This window comes from Aegilops tauschii, chromosome 3, assembly GCF_002575655.3.
Source record: "Aegilops tauschii subsp. strangulata cultivar AL8/78 chromosome 3, Aet v6.0, whole genome shotgun sequence".
Lineage (NCBI taxonomy): Eukaryota > Viridiplantae > Streptophyta > Magnoliopsida > Poales > Poaceae > Aegilops > Aegilops tauschii.
This window is the reverse complement of record NC_053037.3, coordinates 466,710,402-466,731,693: the sequence shown is the minus strand read 5'-3', so window position 1 is coordinate 466,731,693 and position 21,292 is coordinate 466,710,402. Positions and strand designations below refer to the sequence as shown.

Genomic DNA, 21,292 nt, shown 5'->3' with positions numbered 1-21,292 from the left:
CCCGATCGACGACCGGCCACTTGGGTTGGGACAGTAGTCACAGTGCAGCACCGTATCTCGAAGTATTCAAGACGACGGATACATGTGTGGCCACTGAATACGCAAGTACTACTCCTCTTGGACTATTCAGGACGACCCGTGGGTACATGGATGCACAACAGTGGTGAGTGAGTAGCCGCTGGCGGTAAAGTTACATAGGTCACGAGCACGCGGCGACGGAAACGCATTTTTCACCTCGGCGCCGCGCCGAGGATCGAAAAGTGAGTGTACAGTGCTACTACTGTGCTAGGCTATCAGTAGTAGGCTGGAGTAGCACTGTGGCTCTGGCATTCGAAGGCCTTTCTTTCTGAAAGGTGCAATCGGGGGACGCAGAGGCAACAGCGCCGTTGGTGGTAGGTGTAGGTACGGCCGCGGGGAGGAAGAAAAGAAAGGAAAAGAAAAGAAAAGGCTGCCCGGGCCGTGGGGTAAAGCCGGTCGGGCGCCTGCCCGATCCGCTGGCGTTCTGCATGTGCTGGAGCAGCGACAACCGAGACAAAAAAAAAAGGCCATGGCCGCTGGCCGCTCCTCTCCAGCCCCTCCACTCTCCGGCGCAGTGCAGTGCAGTGCGGCCCCCGCCAAGATCCAGGACACCGCATGAAAGGCTGGCGCACAGGGATAAACAAACAAGGAGCAAACAATTCTAGCAGGTGACGGACGGATCTCATCGCCTCATCATCGGCAGCGTCCCGCTGACACCAACGCTATTGTAATCATCTCGATCCGGCCGTTCTTATCAAAATATTGCGGCGTGGCCACGCATCCGATCGATCCGTTTTCCGTTCTGCCAGACGAAACGAAACGGCCGCAGAAAAGGCAGTTCACAAAAGCCAAGGGCCAGCTGCGCTTTACAGTCTGCACACGAGTTACTAGTACAAAAGCTGGTGAAAAAACACCGGGGGAAGCAAGCAAAGGCGTTTGCTCTGCTTGCACAATCAAGCCGGCGTAAACGCCTCATTAACGCGCGGGGTTAACCGAAAGCTTGACCATGGATCCACCTCGAGAAAAGAGACCGTTTGCGTGGGGCCGGCCGCCGCCCAGCTATCTATGACAGGCGGGCCACCCCTGATACAGGTGTCACGGGGCCCCCCTGACGCGCGGGCCCTGGCGGAACGAGTACCGGCCGGCGCGAGCCGGGCCAGAAGGAAAACGTCATGCGCGCGACGGTTTTTTGGCCACTGGGGCATGGCACGCGCGGGGGAGCACGGCTGCGGGGCGCTGGCCCCACCCGTCATGCGCCGCCTCCTCTCAGTCCTCTCCTCCCCATAAGAGGCGACAGGGGACGGCGCGTTTCAGCTGGCACTGGGGGCGCGCGACGCCGTGACCGTGACCACGACGGCGACTCGCCAGAGGGAGCAGAAGAGATCGGGACGAGGAGGGGCAGCGAAACGGCTCGCCGCCGTACGCTCCGCCGACGGGCCCCGCCACCAACGGCCAGCCCTGCCTGCTCCCCCGCGCGCCGTGGTCCCGCCGCACCGCGCTAGGTCCCACCGGCGGGAATCAATTCTCTTCTCGGCGGAACGGTGAGCCGATAAAAGCGGCGGCGCCTTTCCTTTCCTCCGACGGGTGAGCTGAGGTGAGCATAGTAAAAGAGGAATAGTAGTAGTTCGGGGAGGTGGGCTACTTCACCACCCCTTGCCACTTCTTCTCCCCCCCTTTCCATTTCTTCCACTCCTTTCCGCCCTCCCACAATGCCTCTGCCTCCCCCGGTCTCCGGTTGATCTGACCCGTCGCGCCACCCACGACGGGTGGCTTCAGAGGAAGGTGGGCAGGCAGGCAGGGCGGGGCTTTCGGCGGTTGCTTGCCTTTGAGGTGAAAGCTCGCGCGCCTCTTTCTCTCCCTCGCCCGATGTGAAAGTCGGATCTCCTGTTTTCTTTTCGGGCGCCGCGCCCCACGGCCGTGCTGCCTGGTTGCTTCTTCTTCCTTGTCGCGCTCTTCTTCTCTGGTCAAGTTTGAGGTGCGGCAGAGTAGATTTTTGGCGGAGGAGTTGGGCGAGGGTTTATGTGGGGGATTAAATTCGGTCCGTTTCGGTTGGTGTCTGATCCCTCCGGTCTTTATTTTCGCTGCCCGATTGATGGAGTGTTGAAGGGTAACGCGCGGAAGTAAGTAGGGTATCTCTGCGTCCAAGAGATGCCTTTCTTGCCATATTTTCTTATTTATGATGCACGATTATGTCCTGGGTAGCTAATCGTATCAAATCTCCGCCCGCCGTTTACTTCTAGTATGTTTTTTCCTAATTGATTCGATTAAAGATTTTGGCAAGCTTAGAATTGTGTAGGTGGTCAGCTTACAAACCTCACAGCGTAGCTGATTTTCTGTCAGTATGCTTTATTTTCGGTGTCAAAACCTGCTTCATTTCTTTCAGGTTTTTACGCCGCTTGCTTCATTAGAGAACGACAGTATCATAACCTTTTGATCTCTAAATATTTTGGTGGAACAACTGTTCTTGTGCCCGATCCACATATGCTATGATTTATACTGTAAACCTTGGATTTTTCTGGCCTTTCTTTCACCTTCTAACGTTTCTTTAGATGATTTCCACCCCTTCTATCAGTTGTGTTCTGAAGCTTTGATCTGTACTTTTAAGGTGAAGAAGAAGGTGCAGAAAGGGTACACCAATTATGGCAAAGAAAGGGAAGTGGTTTAGTGCTGTCAGGAGAGTGTTCAGCTCCTCTGATCCGGAGGGGAAAGAAGCTAAGGTATAAAAATACTGTACTTTTACATCTACACATTTGACTTAAATTTTGCATTTGCCCTCATTTTCAGTAGCTTGCCATTTCAACCATTTTGACATTTGGCACCTGTAGACTGAGAAGGCAGACAAGCCTAAATCCCGGAGGAAATGGCCATTTGGCAAGTCAAAGCGCTTTGATCCGCCCACCTCGACAGTGTCAGACATCACTCCAGTAGCTCCATCGCCGCTGCCGCTGCCGTTGCCGCCTACGCAGCCTCCTCAGCCACAGTCCGAGGAGATAAAAGATGTCAAGCCAGTCGAAACGGAGAGTGAACAAAACAAGCATGCCTACTCTGTTGCGCTTGCCTCTGCTGTCGCTGCGGAAGCCGCTGCCGTCGCTGCCCAGGCCGCTGCTGAGGTTGTCCGCCTCACAGCAGTCCCCGCAGCCACATCAAGGCCACCTGTTTGCTCACAGGAAGAACTCGCCGCTGTCAAGATTCAGACCGCCTTCAGGGGTTATCTGGTAATGAATCCACACTTGCGGGATGTTTATTGCTTGCTGTTGTTATCTATCTATATTAATGTCTGTCCTTGGTAGCAATACAATAGAAACCATATGCTGCGATTGGTTTTGGGTCACTGTCTTCAGTTTTTACTGGCATGCGTAAGATGTCAGCCTGGTACGAATTAATACCCTTTAAGATACCTGATTTGGTTGGTAGAGAGAGTTGTTGTCTAATCCATCATTATCATGTCGTTGGTCCAATTTGGAATACAGCCAAGATTGTGCTTTGCTGGTCATTTTCAATCATACTTTCATTTGATGATTTTGATGTTCTTACGCATAAGAACGTGAATGATGATATGACAGCTGAATAAAAAATAATTCAGAATAGCGCGAACCATTATTAGGGTAGAACTCTTAAACTGTACTTCTTGGGATGAAGAGTCGTATATATGTTATGTTTTTGTGTGGCATCGAGTGCTAATTCTTCTTTATTGCATAGTATAAATTGATTAGTTACTCAATTTGGAAAATATTTGTGTAGGCAAGGAGAGCACTGCGTGCACTGAGAGGACTTGTTAGGCTGAAGTCGCTAGTTGATGGAAATGCTGTTAAACGCCAAACTGCCCACACCTTGCATTGCACACAAACAATGGCCAGAGTTCAAACCCAAATCTACTCTAGAAGGGTGAAGATGGAGGAGGAAAAACAGGCTCTTCAAAGGCAGCTCCAGTTGAAGCACCAAAGGGAACTTGAGAAAATGAAGGTGAGCACCCTTTTTGAATTGCAAAGCTCTTCATCTTTTACACAACCATGAGACACCCCCTGCGGAGCACAGCGCTCGAACGCGGGTGGCGGGATAGGCGCACACCCACATGCGCACCTCTAGCCAACTGGTTGATGGACAGTTCTCCGCTCTATTTACAGAAAAAGGAGTTATTAATGATAAACAGTATTAACGTACCACTCACATTGAAGAAAGAGTAAAAAAACATACATGTTCTCCACTAATACGACTAAACTTTTGTTATACATATTGAGTACAGTCCAACTTTCTTGGCAGATTGATGAAGACTGGGATCATAGCCATCAATCCAAAGAACAGATCGAGGCCAGCTTAATGATGAAACAGGAAGCTGCACTAAGACGAGAAAGAGCACTTGCATATGCATTTTCTCATCAGGCAAGCTGACTTTGGTTTCCCCTGATGTCTTGTACTTCTGTTGTGTGCTCCTTGCTTTTACCTACTGTAATTTTATTGTTCCGCTCAGCATATGTAGTAGTATTTCTCATTATATTGCCAATTCCATGTTTTTTTATCTCATGCAGTGGAAGAATTCTGGTCGAACTGTAACACCAACATTCACAGACCAAGGAAATCCTAATTGGGGCTGGAGCTGGATGGAACGCTGGATGTCAGCAAGGCCTTGGGAGAACCGAGTGGTGTCAAACAAGGATAAAGACGGTGCTCTGACTAAGAATCCCAGCACTAACGCTGCTCGAACTTTTGTGCCCCGTGCTCTCTCAATCCAGAGGCCTGCAACACCAAGCAAGTCGAGCCGTCCACCAAGCCGGCAATCACCATCAACCCCCCCATCAAAGAACCCCTCTGTTGCAGGTAAATTCAGACCTTCAAGCCCAAGAGATAGCTGGTTATACAGGGAGGATGACTTGAGGAGCATCACAAGCATACGCTCTGAGCGCCCAAGGAGGCTGAGCACAGGTGGAGGCTCGATCCAGGACGATTCGAGCCTAACAAGCACCCCAGCTCTCCCCAGCTACATGCAGTCCACAAAGTCTGCAAGAGCGAAATCTCGGTACCACATGGTATTCGCCGACAAGTTTGAGGTCCCTGATAGAGCATCTCTGGTCCACTCATCGATAAAGAAGCGCCTATCCTTCCCAGCTGCAGAGAAACCAAATGTCACACCCGCAGATAAGCTGAAGGAAAGAGCGAGGCGCCATTCGGATCCTCCGAAGGTGGATCCTGCCTCCCTGAAGGATGTCAATGTTGCCTGATATGATCAATGAACGTCAGGCGCTGCCACCTATGATTGCTAGATCGCCATCTTTTCTGTTTTTGTATTCTCTAGTTTAGATTGCTTTCTCTCAAAGGTTGAACCCTCCGTGAAACTGTATGATCTGTCCGGGTTGATTTGAGACGATTCTAACTGTTTGCAGACAGAGGTTTTTCTCTGTGGATTGTGGTGTGTGATGCTGCAGAGAAGGAAATGTGAAGCGGTAAAAAAAAGTGAGAGATGATTGGTGTGTGCGTGACTTTCAGTGTACATTATGAGTTTTCTTCGAGAGTATATGTACATTATTGATTTGGATTACTACTATTATTAACCACAATGTAAGACATGCGGAATTACTGAATGTTGAGATATGCATGTGTTCTTGGTTTGTATGTTATGGCAACTGAATCACTGATTCAGAATGGTGCCGATTGGGGTCCTGAGTTTATGTACTTGGTACATAGAGCAGTTGAAGTTTTCCTCAGTTGGCTTGCACTTGCTATTAAACCTGTATTATTCTTCGCTACTACAATTGGCATTTGGGCTACTGATTCTTTTAATTTTTGCAACATTGTGGTTTTTGGTTTTTGAAACGGCTGAGAAGAAACGACCTGGATTCAGTTACCAAATCAGGTTGCAACAGGATTACGAAGCGTGATTGCTAACCATATATAGGCTGTAGCTTGTGCTGGGCTGAAAAGGAACGTTTTATTTTTCTATCATCAAATTCGCTTTGCATTTGCATCAGCAGCCGCTGCATTTAGGCAATGCCTCTTGCATGATGCTTGACTTGTACTCCAGCACTTTATCTGGTGGTACTCCCTAAGCACCTGCCGTAACGTTTCTTCAAAGGTACCACTACCAACTCCAGCATTTTTATATGGTGGTACCACTACCAACATCAAAACGCCCCTCCCTACTTGCTGTTGGTATGACTTGGTTGCGGTATGATTCCGAAAAAACACGGCTCTGAAGATCTACCAATGCATCTTGCATTTTTAAATCGCCTCACATCCTTCTGTTGTGGTTGTGCAGTTGGTTTTTGATATCGTAGGCTGTACTGTGAACGATTCATAATTTCTTCCCATCTAGGCCGATATCTTCAGGGGCTTCCGTTACTTGAATACTTATTTTTGCGGGTACCGTTACTTGAATACTTGATGAGAGATCTTTGTGGCTTGTTTGGAATTCAGGATTATGAAAACTTGGCATGACAATTTGTTGTCCTCTGAAAATCCTTTGGTGCGAACTTAATTTTTTTCTCCTTTGGTGCAATCCTGTGAACCAGGAGATAGGAAAAAGGATTAATTTTTTTCCTCGGAACTGCAATCCTCTAACTCCGCCTATGTTGTCTCAACATAGCCGGTCTCAATCCCGGGTAAAGGAGGAGGGTTGTGATAGGCTTGGCGAGCCAACATAAAAACTCGGTCACTCTTATGAAGATGAAACCCAAGTATGGCTAACCAAGCTTTTCAACCTCATATTTCGGGCAAACAAGATGCCATAAGAATGGAGAAAGAGTATATTAGTAGCAATCTTCAAGAACAAGGGGGATGTTCAGAGTTGTACTAATTACCATGGAATTAAGTTGATCAACCATACAATTAAGCTATGGGAGAGAGTCATTGAGCACCACTTAAGAAGAATGACAAGCGTGACCAAAAATCAGTTTGGTTTCATGCCTGGGAGGTCGACCATGGAAGCCATTTTCTTGGTACGACAACTTATGGAGAGATACTGGGAGCAAAAGAAGGACTTGCGTATGTGGATCATAATATGTGGCATAAAGCACCATGTTCAAGTAGGGGATTACAGCGGGGTGCGGGAGAGTGGACCGCGTAAAAGAGATGAGGATGGTGATGAAGATGGTGATGTTGATGAAGACGATCACCGCGGCAATGGTTCCCCCGATGGCACTCCGGCGCCACCAAGAGAGAGGGGGAGAGGTTCTCCCCGTTGTGCTTCCTCCTCCATGGCCTCCCCCTAGATGGGGAGAGGTTCTCCCTCTGGTCCTTGGCCTCCATGGCGATGATGGCCCCCTCCGGGATCCTCCTCCATGGCCTCCGGTGATGATGGCCCCCTCCGGCAGCGTGCCAGAGAGGGCCTAGATTGATTTTTCGTGGCTACAGAGGCTTGCGGCGGCGGAACTCCCGATCTAGGTTTCGTTCGGGAGTTTTTGGGATTTATAGGAGTGTTTGGCGTTGGAGACAAGTCAAGGGGACCCACGAGGCGACGACAAGGACGGAGGGCGCGCCCTGGGGGGCGCCCCCCACCCTTATGGTGGCCCCGGGACTCCCCTCTGGTATCTTTTTGCTCCAGTATTTTTTATATTTTCCAAAAATATTCTCCGTAAATTTTCAGCCCGTTCCGAGAACTTTTATTTCTGCACAAAAACACCACCACGGTAGTTGTGCTGAAAACAGCGTCAGTCCGGGTTAGTTCTAATCAAATCATGCCAAAATCATATAAAATTGTTGTAAACATGGCATGAATACTTCATAAATTATAGATACGTTGGAGATGTATCAGTCGACTACATGACACTTCACCATATTTGGGCCTAAGGGAATGCACTGTGGAGTAGTTATTAGATGATGAGTTGCTAGAGTGACAGAAGTTTAAACCCTAGTTTATGCGCTATATCGTAAGGGACCGATTTGGATCCAAAAGTTTAATGCTATGGTTAGATTTTATCTTAATACTTTTCTCGTAGTTGCGGATGCTTGCATGGGGTTAATCATAAGTAGGAGCCTTGTTCAAGTAAGAACAACACCTAAGCACCGGTCTGCCCACATATCAAATTGTCAAAGTAGCGAACACAAATCGAACCAACATGATGAAAGTGACTAGATGAATTCCCGTGTACCCTCAAGAACGCTTTGCTTATTATAAGAGACCATTTTGGTGTGTCTTTTGCCACAAAAGGATTGGGCTACCTTGCTGCATATTATTTACCATTACCATTACTTGCTCGTTACAAATTATCTTGCTATCAAACTACTCTACTTATAATTTCAGTGCTTGCAGAGAATACCTTGTTGAAAACCACTTGTCATTTTTTTTCTGCTCCTCATTGGGTTCAACACTCTTACTTGTCGAAAGGACTACGATTGATCCCCTATACTTGTGGGTCATCATGGCCACACGAGGAAGGATCGAGTCTGGAATGATGATATACGAGATAGAGCTGGGGTAACACCAATTGAAGAGATGCTTGTCCAACATCGTCTGAGATGGTTTGGGCATATTCAACGCAGGCCTCCAGAAACTTTAGTGCATAGCGGACGGCTAAAGAGTGCGGAGAATGTCAAGAGAGGGCGGGGTAGACCGAATACCTGAAGGATTGGAGTATCACCAAAGAACTAGCTATGGACAGGGGTGCGTGGAAGCATGCTATCCCTGTGCCAGAGCCATGAGTTGGTCGCGAGATCTTATGGATGTCACCTCTAGCCTACCCCAACTTGTTTGGGACTAAAGGCTTTGTTGTTGTAACTGCAATCCTCTAAGCCCCTCCCCCCCCCCAAATCCTCTACCCAACTTGTCTGAGATGGAGAAACTTATTCCATCTTCAAGGAGCCGTCGCCGTCTCGTCTTCCTGAGCAGGAAAAAAACCATAACAAAACGCGAAGAAACAACTGAAAATAGAGCCCTCCCGCCAACAAGGGCCGAGATCCACCACGCCGCTATGGCCCTTAGGCCACCGAAGACAAGGCGGACCGGCGGCGGCTCCGGTGGGAAGCAGAGGGATTTTGTCATTCTGTCTAACGTGAAACTAATGAGTATTGGAAACAAACTATAACGCTTACTCCTGTGACGCCCCCAATTTGACCGTACACTAATCATACATGCAAAATTGTACGATCAAGATCAAAGACTCATGGGAAGATATCACAACACAACTCTAGACACAAATTAAAATAATACAAGTTTGCCTTAATATTACAGGCCAGGGGCCTCGAGGGCTCAAATACATCAGCTCGAACATAAAATGAGTCAGCGGAAGCAACAATATCTGAGTATAGACATAAGTTAAACAAGTTTGCCTTAAGAAGGCTAGCACAAATGTAGCAACGATCGAAAAGGCGAGGCCTCCTGCCTGGGACCTCCTAACTACTCCTCGAAGTCGAACTCCATGTAGAATCATCCTCGGGATCCTCTGGCTCCTGGACTCCATCATATGATCGCAATAACCGGGAAAGGGGGAAAAAGAAGTAGCAAAGCAACCGTGAGTACTCATCCAAAGTACTCGCAAGCAAGGAACTACACTACATATGCATGGGTATCTGTGAAGGAAATATGCCCTAGAGGCAATAATAAAGTTGTTATTTATATTTCCTTATATCATGATAAATGTTTATTATTCATGCTAGAATTGTATTAACCGGAAACTTAGTACATGTGTGAATACATAGACAAACAGAGTGTCACTAGTATGCCTCTACTTGACTAGCTCGTTGAATCAAAGATGGTTAAGTTTCCTAGCCATAGACATGAGTTGTCATTTCATTAACGGGATCACATCATTAGAGAATGATGTGATTGACTTGACCCATTCCGTTAGCTTAGCACTTGATCGTTTAGTATGTTGCTATTGCTTTCTTCATGACTTATACATGTTCCTATGACTATGAGATTATGCAACTCCCGAATACCGGAGGAACACTTTGTGTATCAAACGTCACAACGTAACTTTGTGTGCTACCAAACAACACATACTTAACAAAAAATCATTGTGGTTTTGATGCGTAGGTAAGAACGGTTCTTGCTCAGCCCGTAGCAGCCATGTAAAACTTGCAACAACAAAGTAGAGGACGTCTAACTTGTTTTTGCAGGGCATGTTGTGATGTGATATGGTCAAGACATGATGCTAAATTTTATTGTATGAGATGATCATGTTTTGTAACAGAGTTATCGGCAACTGGCAGGAGCCATATGGTTGTCGCTTTATTGTATGAAATGCAATCGCCATGTAATTGCTTTACTTTATCACTAAGTGGTAGCGATAGTCGTAGAAGCAATAGTTGGCGAGACGACAACGATGCTACGATGGAGATCAAGGTGTCGCGCCGGTGACGATGGTGATCATGACGGTGCTTTGGAGATGGAGATCAAAGGCACAAGATGATGATGGCCGTATCATATCACTTATATTGATTGCATGTGATGTTTATCCTTTATGCATCTTATTTTGCTTAGTACGGCGGTAACATTATAAGATGATCTCTCACTAAATTTCAAGGTACAAGTGTTCTCCCTGAGTATGCACCGTTGTGAAAGTTCGTCGTGCCGAGACACCACGTGATGACCGGGTGTGATAAGCTCTACGTTCACATACAACGGGTGCAAGCCAGTTTTGCACACGCAGAATACTCGGGTTAAACTTGACGAGCCTAGCATATGCAGATATGGCCTCAGAACACTAAGACCGAAAGGTCGAGCGTGAATCATATAGTAGATATGATCAACATAGTGATGTTCACCATTGAAAACTACTCCATCTCACGTGATGATCGGACATGGTTTAGTTGATATGGATCACGTGATCACTTAGATTATTAGAGGGATGTCTATCTAAGTGGGAGTTCTTAAGTAATATGATTAATTGAACTTTAATTTATCATGATCTTAGTCCTGTTAGTATTAGCATATCTATGTCGTAGATCAATAGCTCGCGTTTAGCTCCCCTGTTTTATTTTTGATATGTTCCTAGAGAAAACTGAGTTGAAAGATGTTAGTAGCAATGATGCGGATTGGATCCGTGATCTGAGGATTATCCTCATTGCTGCACAGAAGAATTATGTCCTTGATGCACTGCTAGGTGACAGACCGATTGCAGGAGCAGATGCAGACGTTATGAACGTTTGGCAAGCTCGATATGATGACTACTTGATAGTTTAGTGCACCATGCTTTATGGCTTAGAATCGGGGCTTCAAAGACATTTTTGAAACGCCACGGAGCATATGAGATGTTCCAAGAGTTGAAATTACTATTTCAGACTCATGCCCATGTCAAAAGGTATGAGACCTTTGACAAGTACTTTGCCTACAAGATGGAGGAGAATAGCTCAGCTAGTGAGCATGTGCTCAGAATGTCTGAGTACTATCACTTGAATCAAGTGGGAGTTAATCTTCCAGATAAGATAGTGATTGATAGAGTTCTCTAGTCACTATCACCAAGTTACTATAACTTCGTGATGAACTATAATATGCAAGGGATAATGGAAACGATTCCCAAGCTCGTGGTGATGCTGAAATCGACGAAGGTAGAAATCAAGAAAAGCATCAAGTGTTGATGGTTGACAAGACCACTAGTTTCAAGAAAAGGGCAAAGGGAAGAAGGGAAACTTCAAAAAGAACGGCAAGCAAGTTGCTGCTCAAGTGAAGAAGCCCAAGTCCGGACCTAAGCCTGAGACTAAGTGCTTCTACTGCAAAGGGACTGGTCACTGGAAGCGGAACTGCCCCAAGTATTTGGCGGATAAGAAGGATGGCAAAGTGAACAAAGGTATATTTGATATAATTCTTATTGATGTGTACTTTACTAGTGTTTATAGCAACCCCTCAGTATTTGATACTAGTTCAATTGCTAAGATTAGTAACTCGAAATAGGAGTTGCAGAATGAACAGAGACTAGTTAAGGGTGAAGTGACGATGTGTGTTGGAAGTGGTTCCAAGATTGATATGATCATCGCACACTCCCTATACTTTCGGGATTAGTGTTGAACCTAAATAAATGTTATTTGGTGTTTGCGTTAAGCATGAATATGATTTGATCATGTTTATTGCAATACAGTTATTCATTTAAAGTCAGAGAATAATTGTTGTTCTGTTTACATGAATAAAACCTTCAATGGTCATACACCCAAGGTGAATGGTTTATTGAATCTCGATCGTAGTGATAGACATATTCATAATATTGAAGCCAAAAGATGCAAAGTTAATAATGATAGTGCAACTTATTTGTGCACTGCCGTTTAGGTCATATTGGTGTAAAGCGCATGAAGAAAATCCATGCTGATGGGCTTTTGGAATCACTTGATTATGAATCAGTTGATGCTTGCGAACCATGCCTCATGGGCAAGATGACTAAGACTCCGTTCTCTGGAACAATGGAGCGAGCAACTGACTTATTGGAAATAGTACATACTGATGTATGCAATCCGATGAGTGTTGAGGCTCGCGGTGGGTATCGTTATTTTCTGACCTTCACAAATGATTTGAGCATATATGGGTATATCTACTTGATGAAACATAAGTCTAAAACATTTGAAAAGTTCATATAATTTCTGAGTGAAGTGGAAAATCATCGTAACAAGAAAATAAAGTTTCTACGATCTGATCGTGGAGGAGAATATTTGAGTTACGAGTTTGGTCTTCATTTGAAACAATGCGGAATAGCTTCGCAACTCACGCCACCTGGAACACCATAGCGTAATGGTGTGTCCGAACATCGTAACCGTACTTTATTAGATATGGTGCAATCTATGATGTCTCTTACCGATTTACCACTATCGTTTCGGGGTTATGCATTAGAGACAACTGCATTCACGTTAAATAGGGCACCATCTAAATCCGTTGAGACGACACCATATGAACTGTGGTTTGGCAAGAAACCAAAATTGTCGTTTCTTAAAGTTTGGGGTTGCGATGCTTATGTGAAAAAGTTTCATCGTGATAAGCTCAAACCCAAATCGAAGAAATGTGTCTTCATAGGATACCCAAAGGAGACATTTGGGTACACCTTCTATCACAGATCCGAATGCAAGACATTCGTTGCTAAGAATGGATCCTTTATAGAGAAGGAGTTTCTCTCGAAAGAAGTGAGTGGGAGGAAAGTAGAACTTGATGAGGTAACTGTACCTGCTCCCTTATTGGAAAGTAGTTCATCACAGAAATCTGTTCCTGTGACTCCTACACCAATTAGTGAGGAAGCTAATGATGATGATCATGTAACTTCAGATCAAGTTATTACCGAACCTCGTAGGTCAACCAGAGTGAGATCCGCACCAGAGTGGTACGGTAATCCTGTTCTGGAGGTCATGTTACTTGACCATGATGAACCTACAAACTATGAGGAAGCGATGATGAGCCCAAATTCCGTGAAATGGCTTGAGGCCATGAAATCTGAGATGGGATTCATGTATGAGAACAAATTGTGGACTTTGGTTGACTTGCCCGATAATCGGCAAGCCATAGAAAATAAATGGATCTTCAAGAAGAAGACAGACGCTGATAGTAGTGTTACTATCTACAAAGCTAGACTTGTCGAAAAAGGTTTTGACAAAGTTCAAGGTGTTGACTACGATGAGATTTTCTCACTCGTAGTGATGCTTAAGTCTGTCCAAATCATGTTAGCAAATTGCCACATTTTATGAAATCTGGCAAATGGATGTCAAAACTACATTCCTTAATGGATTCTTAAAGAAGAGTTGTATATGATGCAACCAGAAGGTTTTGTCGATCCTAAAGGCGCTAAAAAAATGTGCAAGCTCCAGCGATCCATCTATGGACTGGTGCAAGCATCTCGGAGTTGGAATATACGCTTTGATGAGTTGATCAAAGCATATAGTTTTATACAGACTTGCGGTGAAGCCTGTATTTACAAGAAAGTGAGTGGGAGCACTACATCATTTCTGATAAATATATGTGAATGACATATTGTTCATCGGAAATAATGTAGAATTTTCTGGAAAGCATAAAGGAGTTTTTGAAAGGAGTTTTTCAAAAAAAAAGACCTCGGTGAAGCTGCTTACATATTGAGCATCAAGATCTATAGAGATAGATCAAGACGCTTGATAAGTTTTTTCAATGAGTACATACCTTGACAAGATTTTGAAGTAGTTCAAAATGGAACAATCAAAGAAAGAGTTCTTGCCTGTGTTACAAGGTGTGAAATTGAGTAAGACTCAAAGCCCGACCACGGCAGAAGATAGAAAGAGAATGAAAGTCATTCCCTATGCCTCAGCCGTAGGTTCTATAAAGTATGCCATGCTGTGTACCAGATCTATTGTATACCCTACACTGAGTTTGGCAAGGGAGTACAATAGTGATCTAGAAGTAGATCACTAGACATCGGTCAAAATTATCCTTAGTGGAATAAAGATATGTTTCTCGATTATGGAGGTGACAAAAGGTTCATAGTAAAGGGTTACGTCGATGCAAGTTTTGACACTGATCCAGATGACTCTAAGTCTCAATCTGGACACATATTGAAAGTGGGAGCAATTAGCTAGAGTAGCTCCGTGCAGAGCATTGTAGACATAGAAATTTGCAAAATACATACAGATCTGAATTTGGCAGGCCTGTTGACTAAACTTCTCTCACAAGCAAAACATGATCACACCTTAGTACTCTTTGGGTGTTAATCACATGGCGATGTGAACTAGATTACTACCTCTAGTAAACCCTTTGAGTGTTGGCCACATGGCGATGTGGACTATGGATATTAATCACATGGTGACGTGAACTATTGGTATTAAATCACATGGCGTGTGAACTAGATTATTGACTCTAGTGCAAGTGGGAGACTCAAGGAAATATGCCCTAGAGGCAATAATAAAGTTGTTATTTATATTTCCTTATACCATGATAAATGTTTATTATTCATGCTAGAATTGTATTAACTGGAAACTTAGTACATGTGTGAATACATAGACAAACAGAGTGTCACTAGTATGCCTCTAGTTGACTAGCTCGTTGAATCAAAGATGGTTAAGTTTCCTAGCCATAGACATGAGTTGTCATTTGATTAACGGGATCACATCATTAGAGAATGATGTGATTGACTTGACCCATTCCGTTAGCTTAGCACTTGATCGTTTAGTATGTTGCTATTGCTTTCTTCATGATTTATACATGTTCCTATGACTATGAGATTATGCAACTCCCGAATACCGGAGGAACACCTTGTGTGCTATCGAACGTAACAACGTAACTGGGTGATTATAAAGATGCTCTACAGGTGTCTCCGAAGGTGTTTGTTGGGTTGGCATAGATCAAGATTGGGATTTGTCACTCCGAGTATCGGAGAGGTATCTCTAGGCCCTCTCGGTAATGCACATCACTATAAGCCTTGCAAGCAATGTAACTAATGAGTTAGTTGCGGGATGATGCATTACAGAACGAGTAAAGAGACTTGCCGATAACGAGATTGAACTAGGTATTGAGATACCGACGATCGAATCTTGGGTAAGTAACATACCGATGACAAAGGGAACAACGTGTGTTGTTATGCGGTTTGACCGATAAAGATCTTCGTAGAATATGTAGGAGCCAATATGAGCATCCAGGTTCCGCTGTTGGTTATTGACCGGAGATGAGTCTCGGTCATGTCTACATAGTTCTCGAACCCGTAGGGTCCGCACGCTTAACGTTCGGTGACGATCGGTATTATGAGTTTATGTGTTTTGATGTACCGAAGGTTGTTCGGAGTCCCGGATGAGATCAGGAACATGACGAGGAGTCTCGAAATGTTCGAGACGTAAATATCGATATATTGGAAGGCTATATTCGGACATCGGAAAGGTTCTGAGTGGTTCGGGTATTTATCGGAGTACTCAAGAGTTACGGGAATTCACCGGGGAGTATATGGGCCTTATTGGGCTTTAGGGGAGAGAGAGAGGCAGGCCATGCGCCCCCAAGGCCTAGTCCGAATTGTAATAGGGGGAGGGGCAGCGCCCCTCCTTCCTTCCTTCTCTCTTCCCCTTCCTTCTCTCCTACTCCTACTACTTGGAAGGGGGAATCCTACTCCCGGTGGGAGTAGGACTCCCCAGGGGGTGCCATAGTATGAGGGCCAGCCTCCTCCTCCCTCCATCCTTTATATACGTGGCTAGGGGGCACCCCATAGACACACAAGTTGATCATTGATCTCTTAGCCGTGTGCGGTGCCCCCCTCCACCATAATCCACCCCGGTCATATTGTCGTAGTGCTTAGGCGAAGCCCTGCGCCGGTAACTTCATCATCACCATCATCACGCCGTCGTGCTGACGAAACTCTCCCTCGAAGCTCTACTGGATCGTGAGTTCGTGGGACGTCACCGAGCTGAACGTGTGCAGATCGCGGAGGTGCCGTACGTTCAGTACTAGGATCGGTCGATCGTGAAGACGTACGACTACATCAACCGCGTTGTCATAACGCTTCCACTTTCAGTCTACGAGGGTACGTGGACAACACTCTCCCCTCTCGTTGCTATGCATCACCATGATCTTGCGTGTGCGTAGGAATTTTTTTGAAATTACTACGTTCCCCAACAATCTGTGTAAAGGGGCAATATCGGTGGACTGAACTGCAGAATGCCAGAATAAGAGGGGGATAGCTAGTCCTATCGAAGACTACGCTTCTGGCAGCCTCCATCTTGCAGCATGTAGAAGAGAGTAGATGTAAGTTCACCAAGTATCATTGCATAACATAATCCTACCCGGCGATCCTCTCCTCGTCGACCTGTGAGAGAGCGATCACTGGGTTGTATCTGGCACTTGAAAGGGTGTGTTTTATTAAGTATCCAGTTCTAGTTGTCATAAGGTCAAGGTACAACTTTGGGTCGTCCTTTTACCGAGGATCACGGCTATTCGTATAGATAAGCTTCCCTGCAGGGTGCACCACATTACCCAACACGCTTGATCCCTCTGGCCGGAAACACTTTCCTGGGTCATGCCCAGCCTCGGAAGATCAACACATCGCAGCCCTACCTAGGCACAACAGAGAGGTCAGCACGCCGGTCTAAATCCTATGCACGCAGGGGTCTGGGCCCATCGCCCAATGCACACATGCACGTTGCGAACGCGGCCGGTGAGCAGACCTAGCCTCCCTTATACAAGAGCAGGCGTTCCAGTCCAACCTGGCGCGCGCCGCTCAGTCGCTGACGTCAAGAAGGCTTCGGCTGATACCACGACGTCGAGTGCCCATAACTGTTCCCGCGTAGTTGGTTAGTGCGTATAGGCCAGTGGCCAGACTCAGATCAAATACCAAGATCTCGTTAAGCGTGTTAATTGATGTAACCACGGATGCCGACCAGGACCAGGCCCACCTCTCACCTAGGTGGTCTCAACCTGCCCTGTCGCTCTGCCACAAAGTAACAGTCGGGGGCCGTCGGGAACCCAGGCCCACCACTACCGGGATGGAACCACCTGTCCTTTCAGCCCCCACATCGGAATCACTTGCGGGTACTCTACGAGCCGACCCGACTTTAGTCACCACATGTATCATATAATATGTATGTAAGTATATACCCACCTCCCGAGTGATCACGGCCCGGTAGTATAGCATGGCAGACGGACAAGAGTGTAGGGCCACTGATGGAATACTAGCATCCTATACTAAGCATTTAGGATTGCAGGTAAGGGTAACAACTGTAGCAACAATGATAGGCTATGCAGCAGAATAGGATTAACCGAAAGCACTAACATGCTACACTACTCTAATTAAAGCAGTAGAGAGAAGGAATAGGCGATATCTGGTGATCAAGGGGGGGGGGTCTTGCCTGGTTGTTCTGGCAAGGAGGGGTCGTTAACACCGTAGTCGATCGGGTAGAAGCGGCGTCGGTCTCGGTGTCTAACAAGAGAAGAGGGGGAAGAAACAACAAATATAATGCAAACATATGCATGACGATGCATGACATGACAAGTAACGACGCTAGGTTTGCCCTAACGCGGTATTAGGTGATACCGACGAAGGGGGGAAACATCAGGGAAAGTATTCCCGGTGTTTCGCTTTTCGGACAAACGGACCGGAGGGGGAAAGTTGCATGTTCGCTATGCTAGGGACGTGTGGCTGCCAAACGGACTGCGTATTCAGATTCGTCTCGTCGATGAGAGCAACTTTCCTGTACAAAGTATTTTCATCCGAGTTACGGATTATTTTATATTTATTTTTAAAGTTTTAGTTCATTTTTGGAATTAACACATTTAATTTAAATAAAAACAGGTTTACTACATCAGCATGATGTCAGCAGCCAACAATGCATTTGACTGGGTCAACTGATGTGTGGTCCCGGTTGTCATAGACTACTAACTAATTAACAGTTAGTTATTTTAGTTACCAGGCTAATTAAGTTTAATTAGTCATCTAAACAAAATTAATTAACTTAATTATTTATTTAATTAATTAGTTTTCTTTTTTATCTTCTTCTTTTAACAGGGGCTGGGCCCCACGTGTTTGTGACTCATCTGGCCAATCGGGGCGGCCAACGGGCGAGGCCGTTGCGGGCGCGCGGGCGTGCGGGTTTTGCCCGAACGGCGAGCGATGCGGGGCTAGCGGCAGGGAGGCGGCGACGAGCAGTGATGGAGGCGGGGCGGCACAACAGCAACGGCCAGAGGGAGTGGCGGGCGCCGGCGGCCGCAGCAGGAGCGGCAAGCTGCGCGGGGCTCGGGGCCGGCTGGAGCTCAACGAGAACTGGGCGAGCGAAAGGCCGCGGGCGGAGCGGGGCAAGGCGCGCCCCGGGCACGCGCGGGCGTGCAGGAAACCTTGACGGGGCACGACCACGCAGAGGCGGCGAGGTGAGGTGCTCGTGCTGGAGCAGGGCCCCGACCGTTGTTACGGCGGGCGCACGAGCAGGCGGGCGCGGATGAGGTCGGGCGCACGGTAGTGGAAGGCAGCGGAGCGAGGGCTCGAGGGACCACAGCGAGGCGCTGGGTCGAACGCGGTCGGCGCGCGGCGGACAGCGCCGGGGACAGAGAACGAGGGGGAGGAGGCCATGGCCGTGAGCGCGTGCGCGTGTGAAGAGCGGCGACCGTGACGATGGGGGCGGGGAGAGAGGGAGAGGCCGGGGGCCTCACCGTGGGGCCGTAGGGCAAAGGCAGTGGGCTCGGGAGGTCCGGCGAGGCAGATCGACAACGGGGGTGAGGTGGCGGCGACGGCGAACGGCGTTGGCGTCTGTGCGTGGTTGGAGAAGAGGTTGAGGACGGGTTGTCGCGGCATCCATGGCGATGGCTGGCGTCGGGAGGAAGCAGAGGCGGCAACAGGCCGATCGGGGAGGAGGGTTGAGGAGGCGGGTGCCAGCGACGGCGGGGCGGCGATGCACGTCGAGGCGATGGGGTCGGGGCACCGTTTCCCCTGATCCAGATCGGGGGGCAGAGGAGGTCATGGGGGGGGGGAGTGGACCGAGAGGGGGAAGTGGGGAAGGGATCGGGCTAGGGTTTCGGGTGTGTGTGTGTGTGTGTGTGTGGGGGGGGGGTTATACAACCGAGATGGGCCGACTGGGTCGCGTGGGTGGCCAGCTGGGCCTGTTAGCCCAGTTGGTCGGGGGGTCCTCTTTGTTTTTGTTTTCGTGTGTTCCTTTTTTTGTAATGTTTTCCTTTTCTTAATTTTCTTTTACTTCTTATCTGTTTTATTTTAGTTTCAACAAAATACAAAGGTGGCGCCTAAAATAGTGTTACAATTTATGCCACTGCCACAAACAGTTTTAGCATTGAAATAAAATAGTTTTGAAATAGTTTATTATTTTAAACGCATTTGAATAACTGTTTTGCCACTGTTTATTTATTATAGTGCATTTAAACTCTTTATAAAAGTGTGGTTTCTCCACCAATATTACATATGATTTATTTGTCACTTTTAGAACATTTTAGTTTTGACATTTGAAAACTTTTATTGTTTGCTTGATTTTGAATTTGAATTCAAACCGGTTTCGAACTAACGCCAGATTATCAACGGTAACCGATGTGACATGGCATCATTAGCAGGGAATTACTGTAGTCTAATTATCCGGGCGTCACAATTCTCCTCCACTACAAGAAATCTCGTCCCGAGATTTAAGAGGTAGAGTAAGGGGGAAAGATCTGGTTACGAAATTCTAACGAATCTTCTCGGTCTTGATTGCTCTTCCCGAAGTAGTTGATCCTTTTCGTTGATGCCTTTAGTTTTCTGTTTTAGGGCATCGTGACAAAGTTGTCATTCTTCCTTTAGGATCTTCATCGTACTTATGGAAAAATAAGAGGGGTATTCCGGGAGAACGGACCCTTGCAAGGTTGACTATCTGGTAGATAACATCAGGGAAGGTGGCAGAAAATAACTCTCGAATTGAAACTTTAGAAAATATCGAGAGCAAGGTAAGAAGGTATCATGAGAAGTTTCGAGCGGGCAGGCAATCGTTCGGTGCCTGAAACAGGGCGTGAAAGGGGTTCGTACCAACGGGATAAGTATTATGTCTGATACCAGAGTAGATGATCTCTCAAAAGGTAGCTCGTGAATTACATATGAAGCCACACGTGAGGAATAACTATGGAAACAGGGGTGCATAGGAGAGTCAGCTTTTGATCCTGTGGAACTATGGGTTATGGGCCCACCATGTGGGTTAAAGTAGAAAGGGGGCTGACATCTTGCACGGTCATGATAGCAAGGCATGTCAGAGGGTAGCCTGTCAGTTATGTCGGCAACAACATCGATACCAAGGGAGAGGGACGAAGAGAACCATTTTCCTGCTCGTCGAACGAGGCGGACCAATAGGCAAAGTTCTCGTCCATCGGTGGTTACCGGAATGCTATCGACAAATGCAACAGGATCTTACTGACATGGTAGTACACCAAGGTGTTTACATAAGCAGAAGAATATTACTGCTTAGATCATATGGATCACAAGGAAGGTTAAACAAATCAACGGAAAGGAAAATGTGATCATCAGATCAAACAGAACAATGGGAAGGAAAATGTGTTTGACACATATACCAGGGGTATACCCTTCCCAAGGACAAGCAGAGCATGATATCCATGGCAGGATATAAAGTAGAAAACCCTTCAGGAAAGGGGAGAGAAATTTCATGACATTACCCGTACAACGGTGTTTGGATAATTGATCAAGAAACATTTAGTATTGTGCTACAAATTTTCTTATTGTAAAATCGGAGTACCAGAGACACACTTCGAGATAGCATTGGCATGGTCTTCAAGCAAAGGTCAGCCTTTGGATACACAAAGGATCCATCAGGAACAACTTATAGAATAAGTCTTACAATTTCCTCATGGAAGAATGGCTAACCTTGCCAAAAGGAAACTATAACACTAGGTCCTCCAGCCAGGTGTGCTAGGTATGACATCACCTTACCGGGTCATATGAAGACCAATGTTATA

General features: G+C 46.5%; 1 protein-coding gene across 4 annotated transcripts; it reads left to right on the top strand.

The window, feature by feature from the left end:
* The first annotated feature begins 1,232 nt into the window (after window positions 1-1,232).
* On the top strand, window positions 1,233-5,594 carry LOC109780245 (protein IQ-DOMAIN 3). Of its 4 annotated transcripts, none has more exons than XM_020338833.4 (6): window positions 1,233-1,612; window positions 2,624-2,735; window positions 2,844-3,233; window positions 3,760-3,981; window positions 4,279-4,398; window positions 4,545-5,594. In XM_020338833.4, exons 2-6 carry the CDS (start codon window positions 2,658-2,660, stop codon window positions 5,232-5,234), a joined length of 1,500 nt encoding a protein of 499 aa, XP_020194422.1. In that variant the 5' UTR covers window positions 1,233-1,612; window positions 2,624-2,657; the 3' UTR covers window positions 5,235-5,594. The 4 variants fall into 4 exon arrangements, with proteins under 4 accessions (XP_020194422.1, XP_073366960.1, XP_020194421.1 ...); XM_073510859.1 differs by having other exon boundaries at window positions 1,335-1,559; XM_020338832.4 differs by having other exon boundaries at window positions 1,578-1,848.
* Window positions 5,595-21,292: the final 15,698 nt, after the last annotated feature.

What these genes read in the sequence shown, in the direction of transcription:
- LOC109780245 (XM_020338833.4), top strand. Translation starts at nt 2,658, where the DNA reads ATGGCAAAGAAAGGGAAGTGGTTTAGTGCTGTCAGGAGAGTGTTCAGC. An exon ending in CCGCCTTCAGGGGTTATCTG is followed by an intron (nt 3,234 to 3,759) that starts GTAATGAATCCA and finishes ATATTTGTGTAG; the next exon opens with GCAAGGAGAGCACTGCGTGC. An exon ending in CATATGCATTTTCTCATCAG is followed by an intron (nt 4,399 to 4,544) that starts GCAAGCTGACTT and finishes TATCTCATGCAG; the next exon opens with TGGAAGAATTCTGGTCGAAC.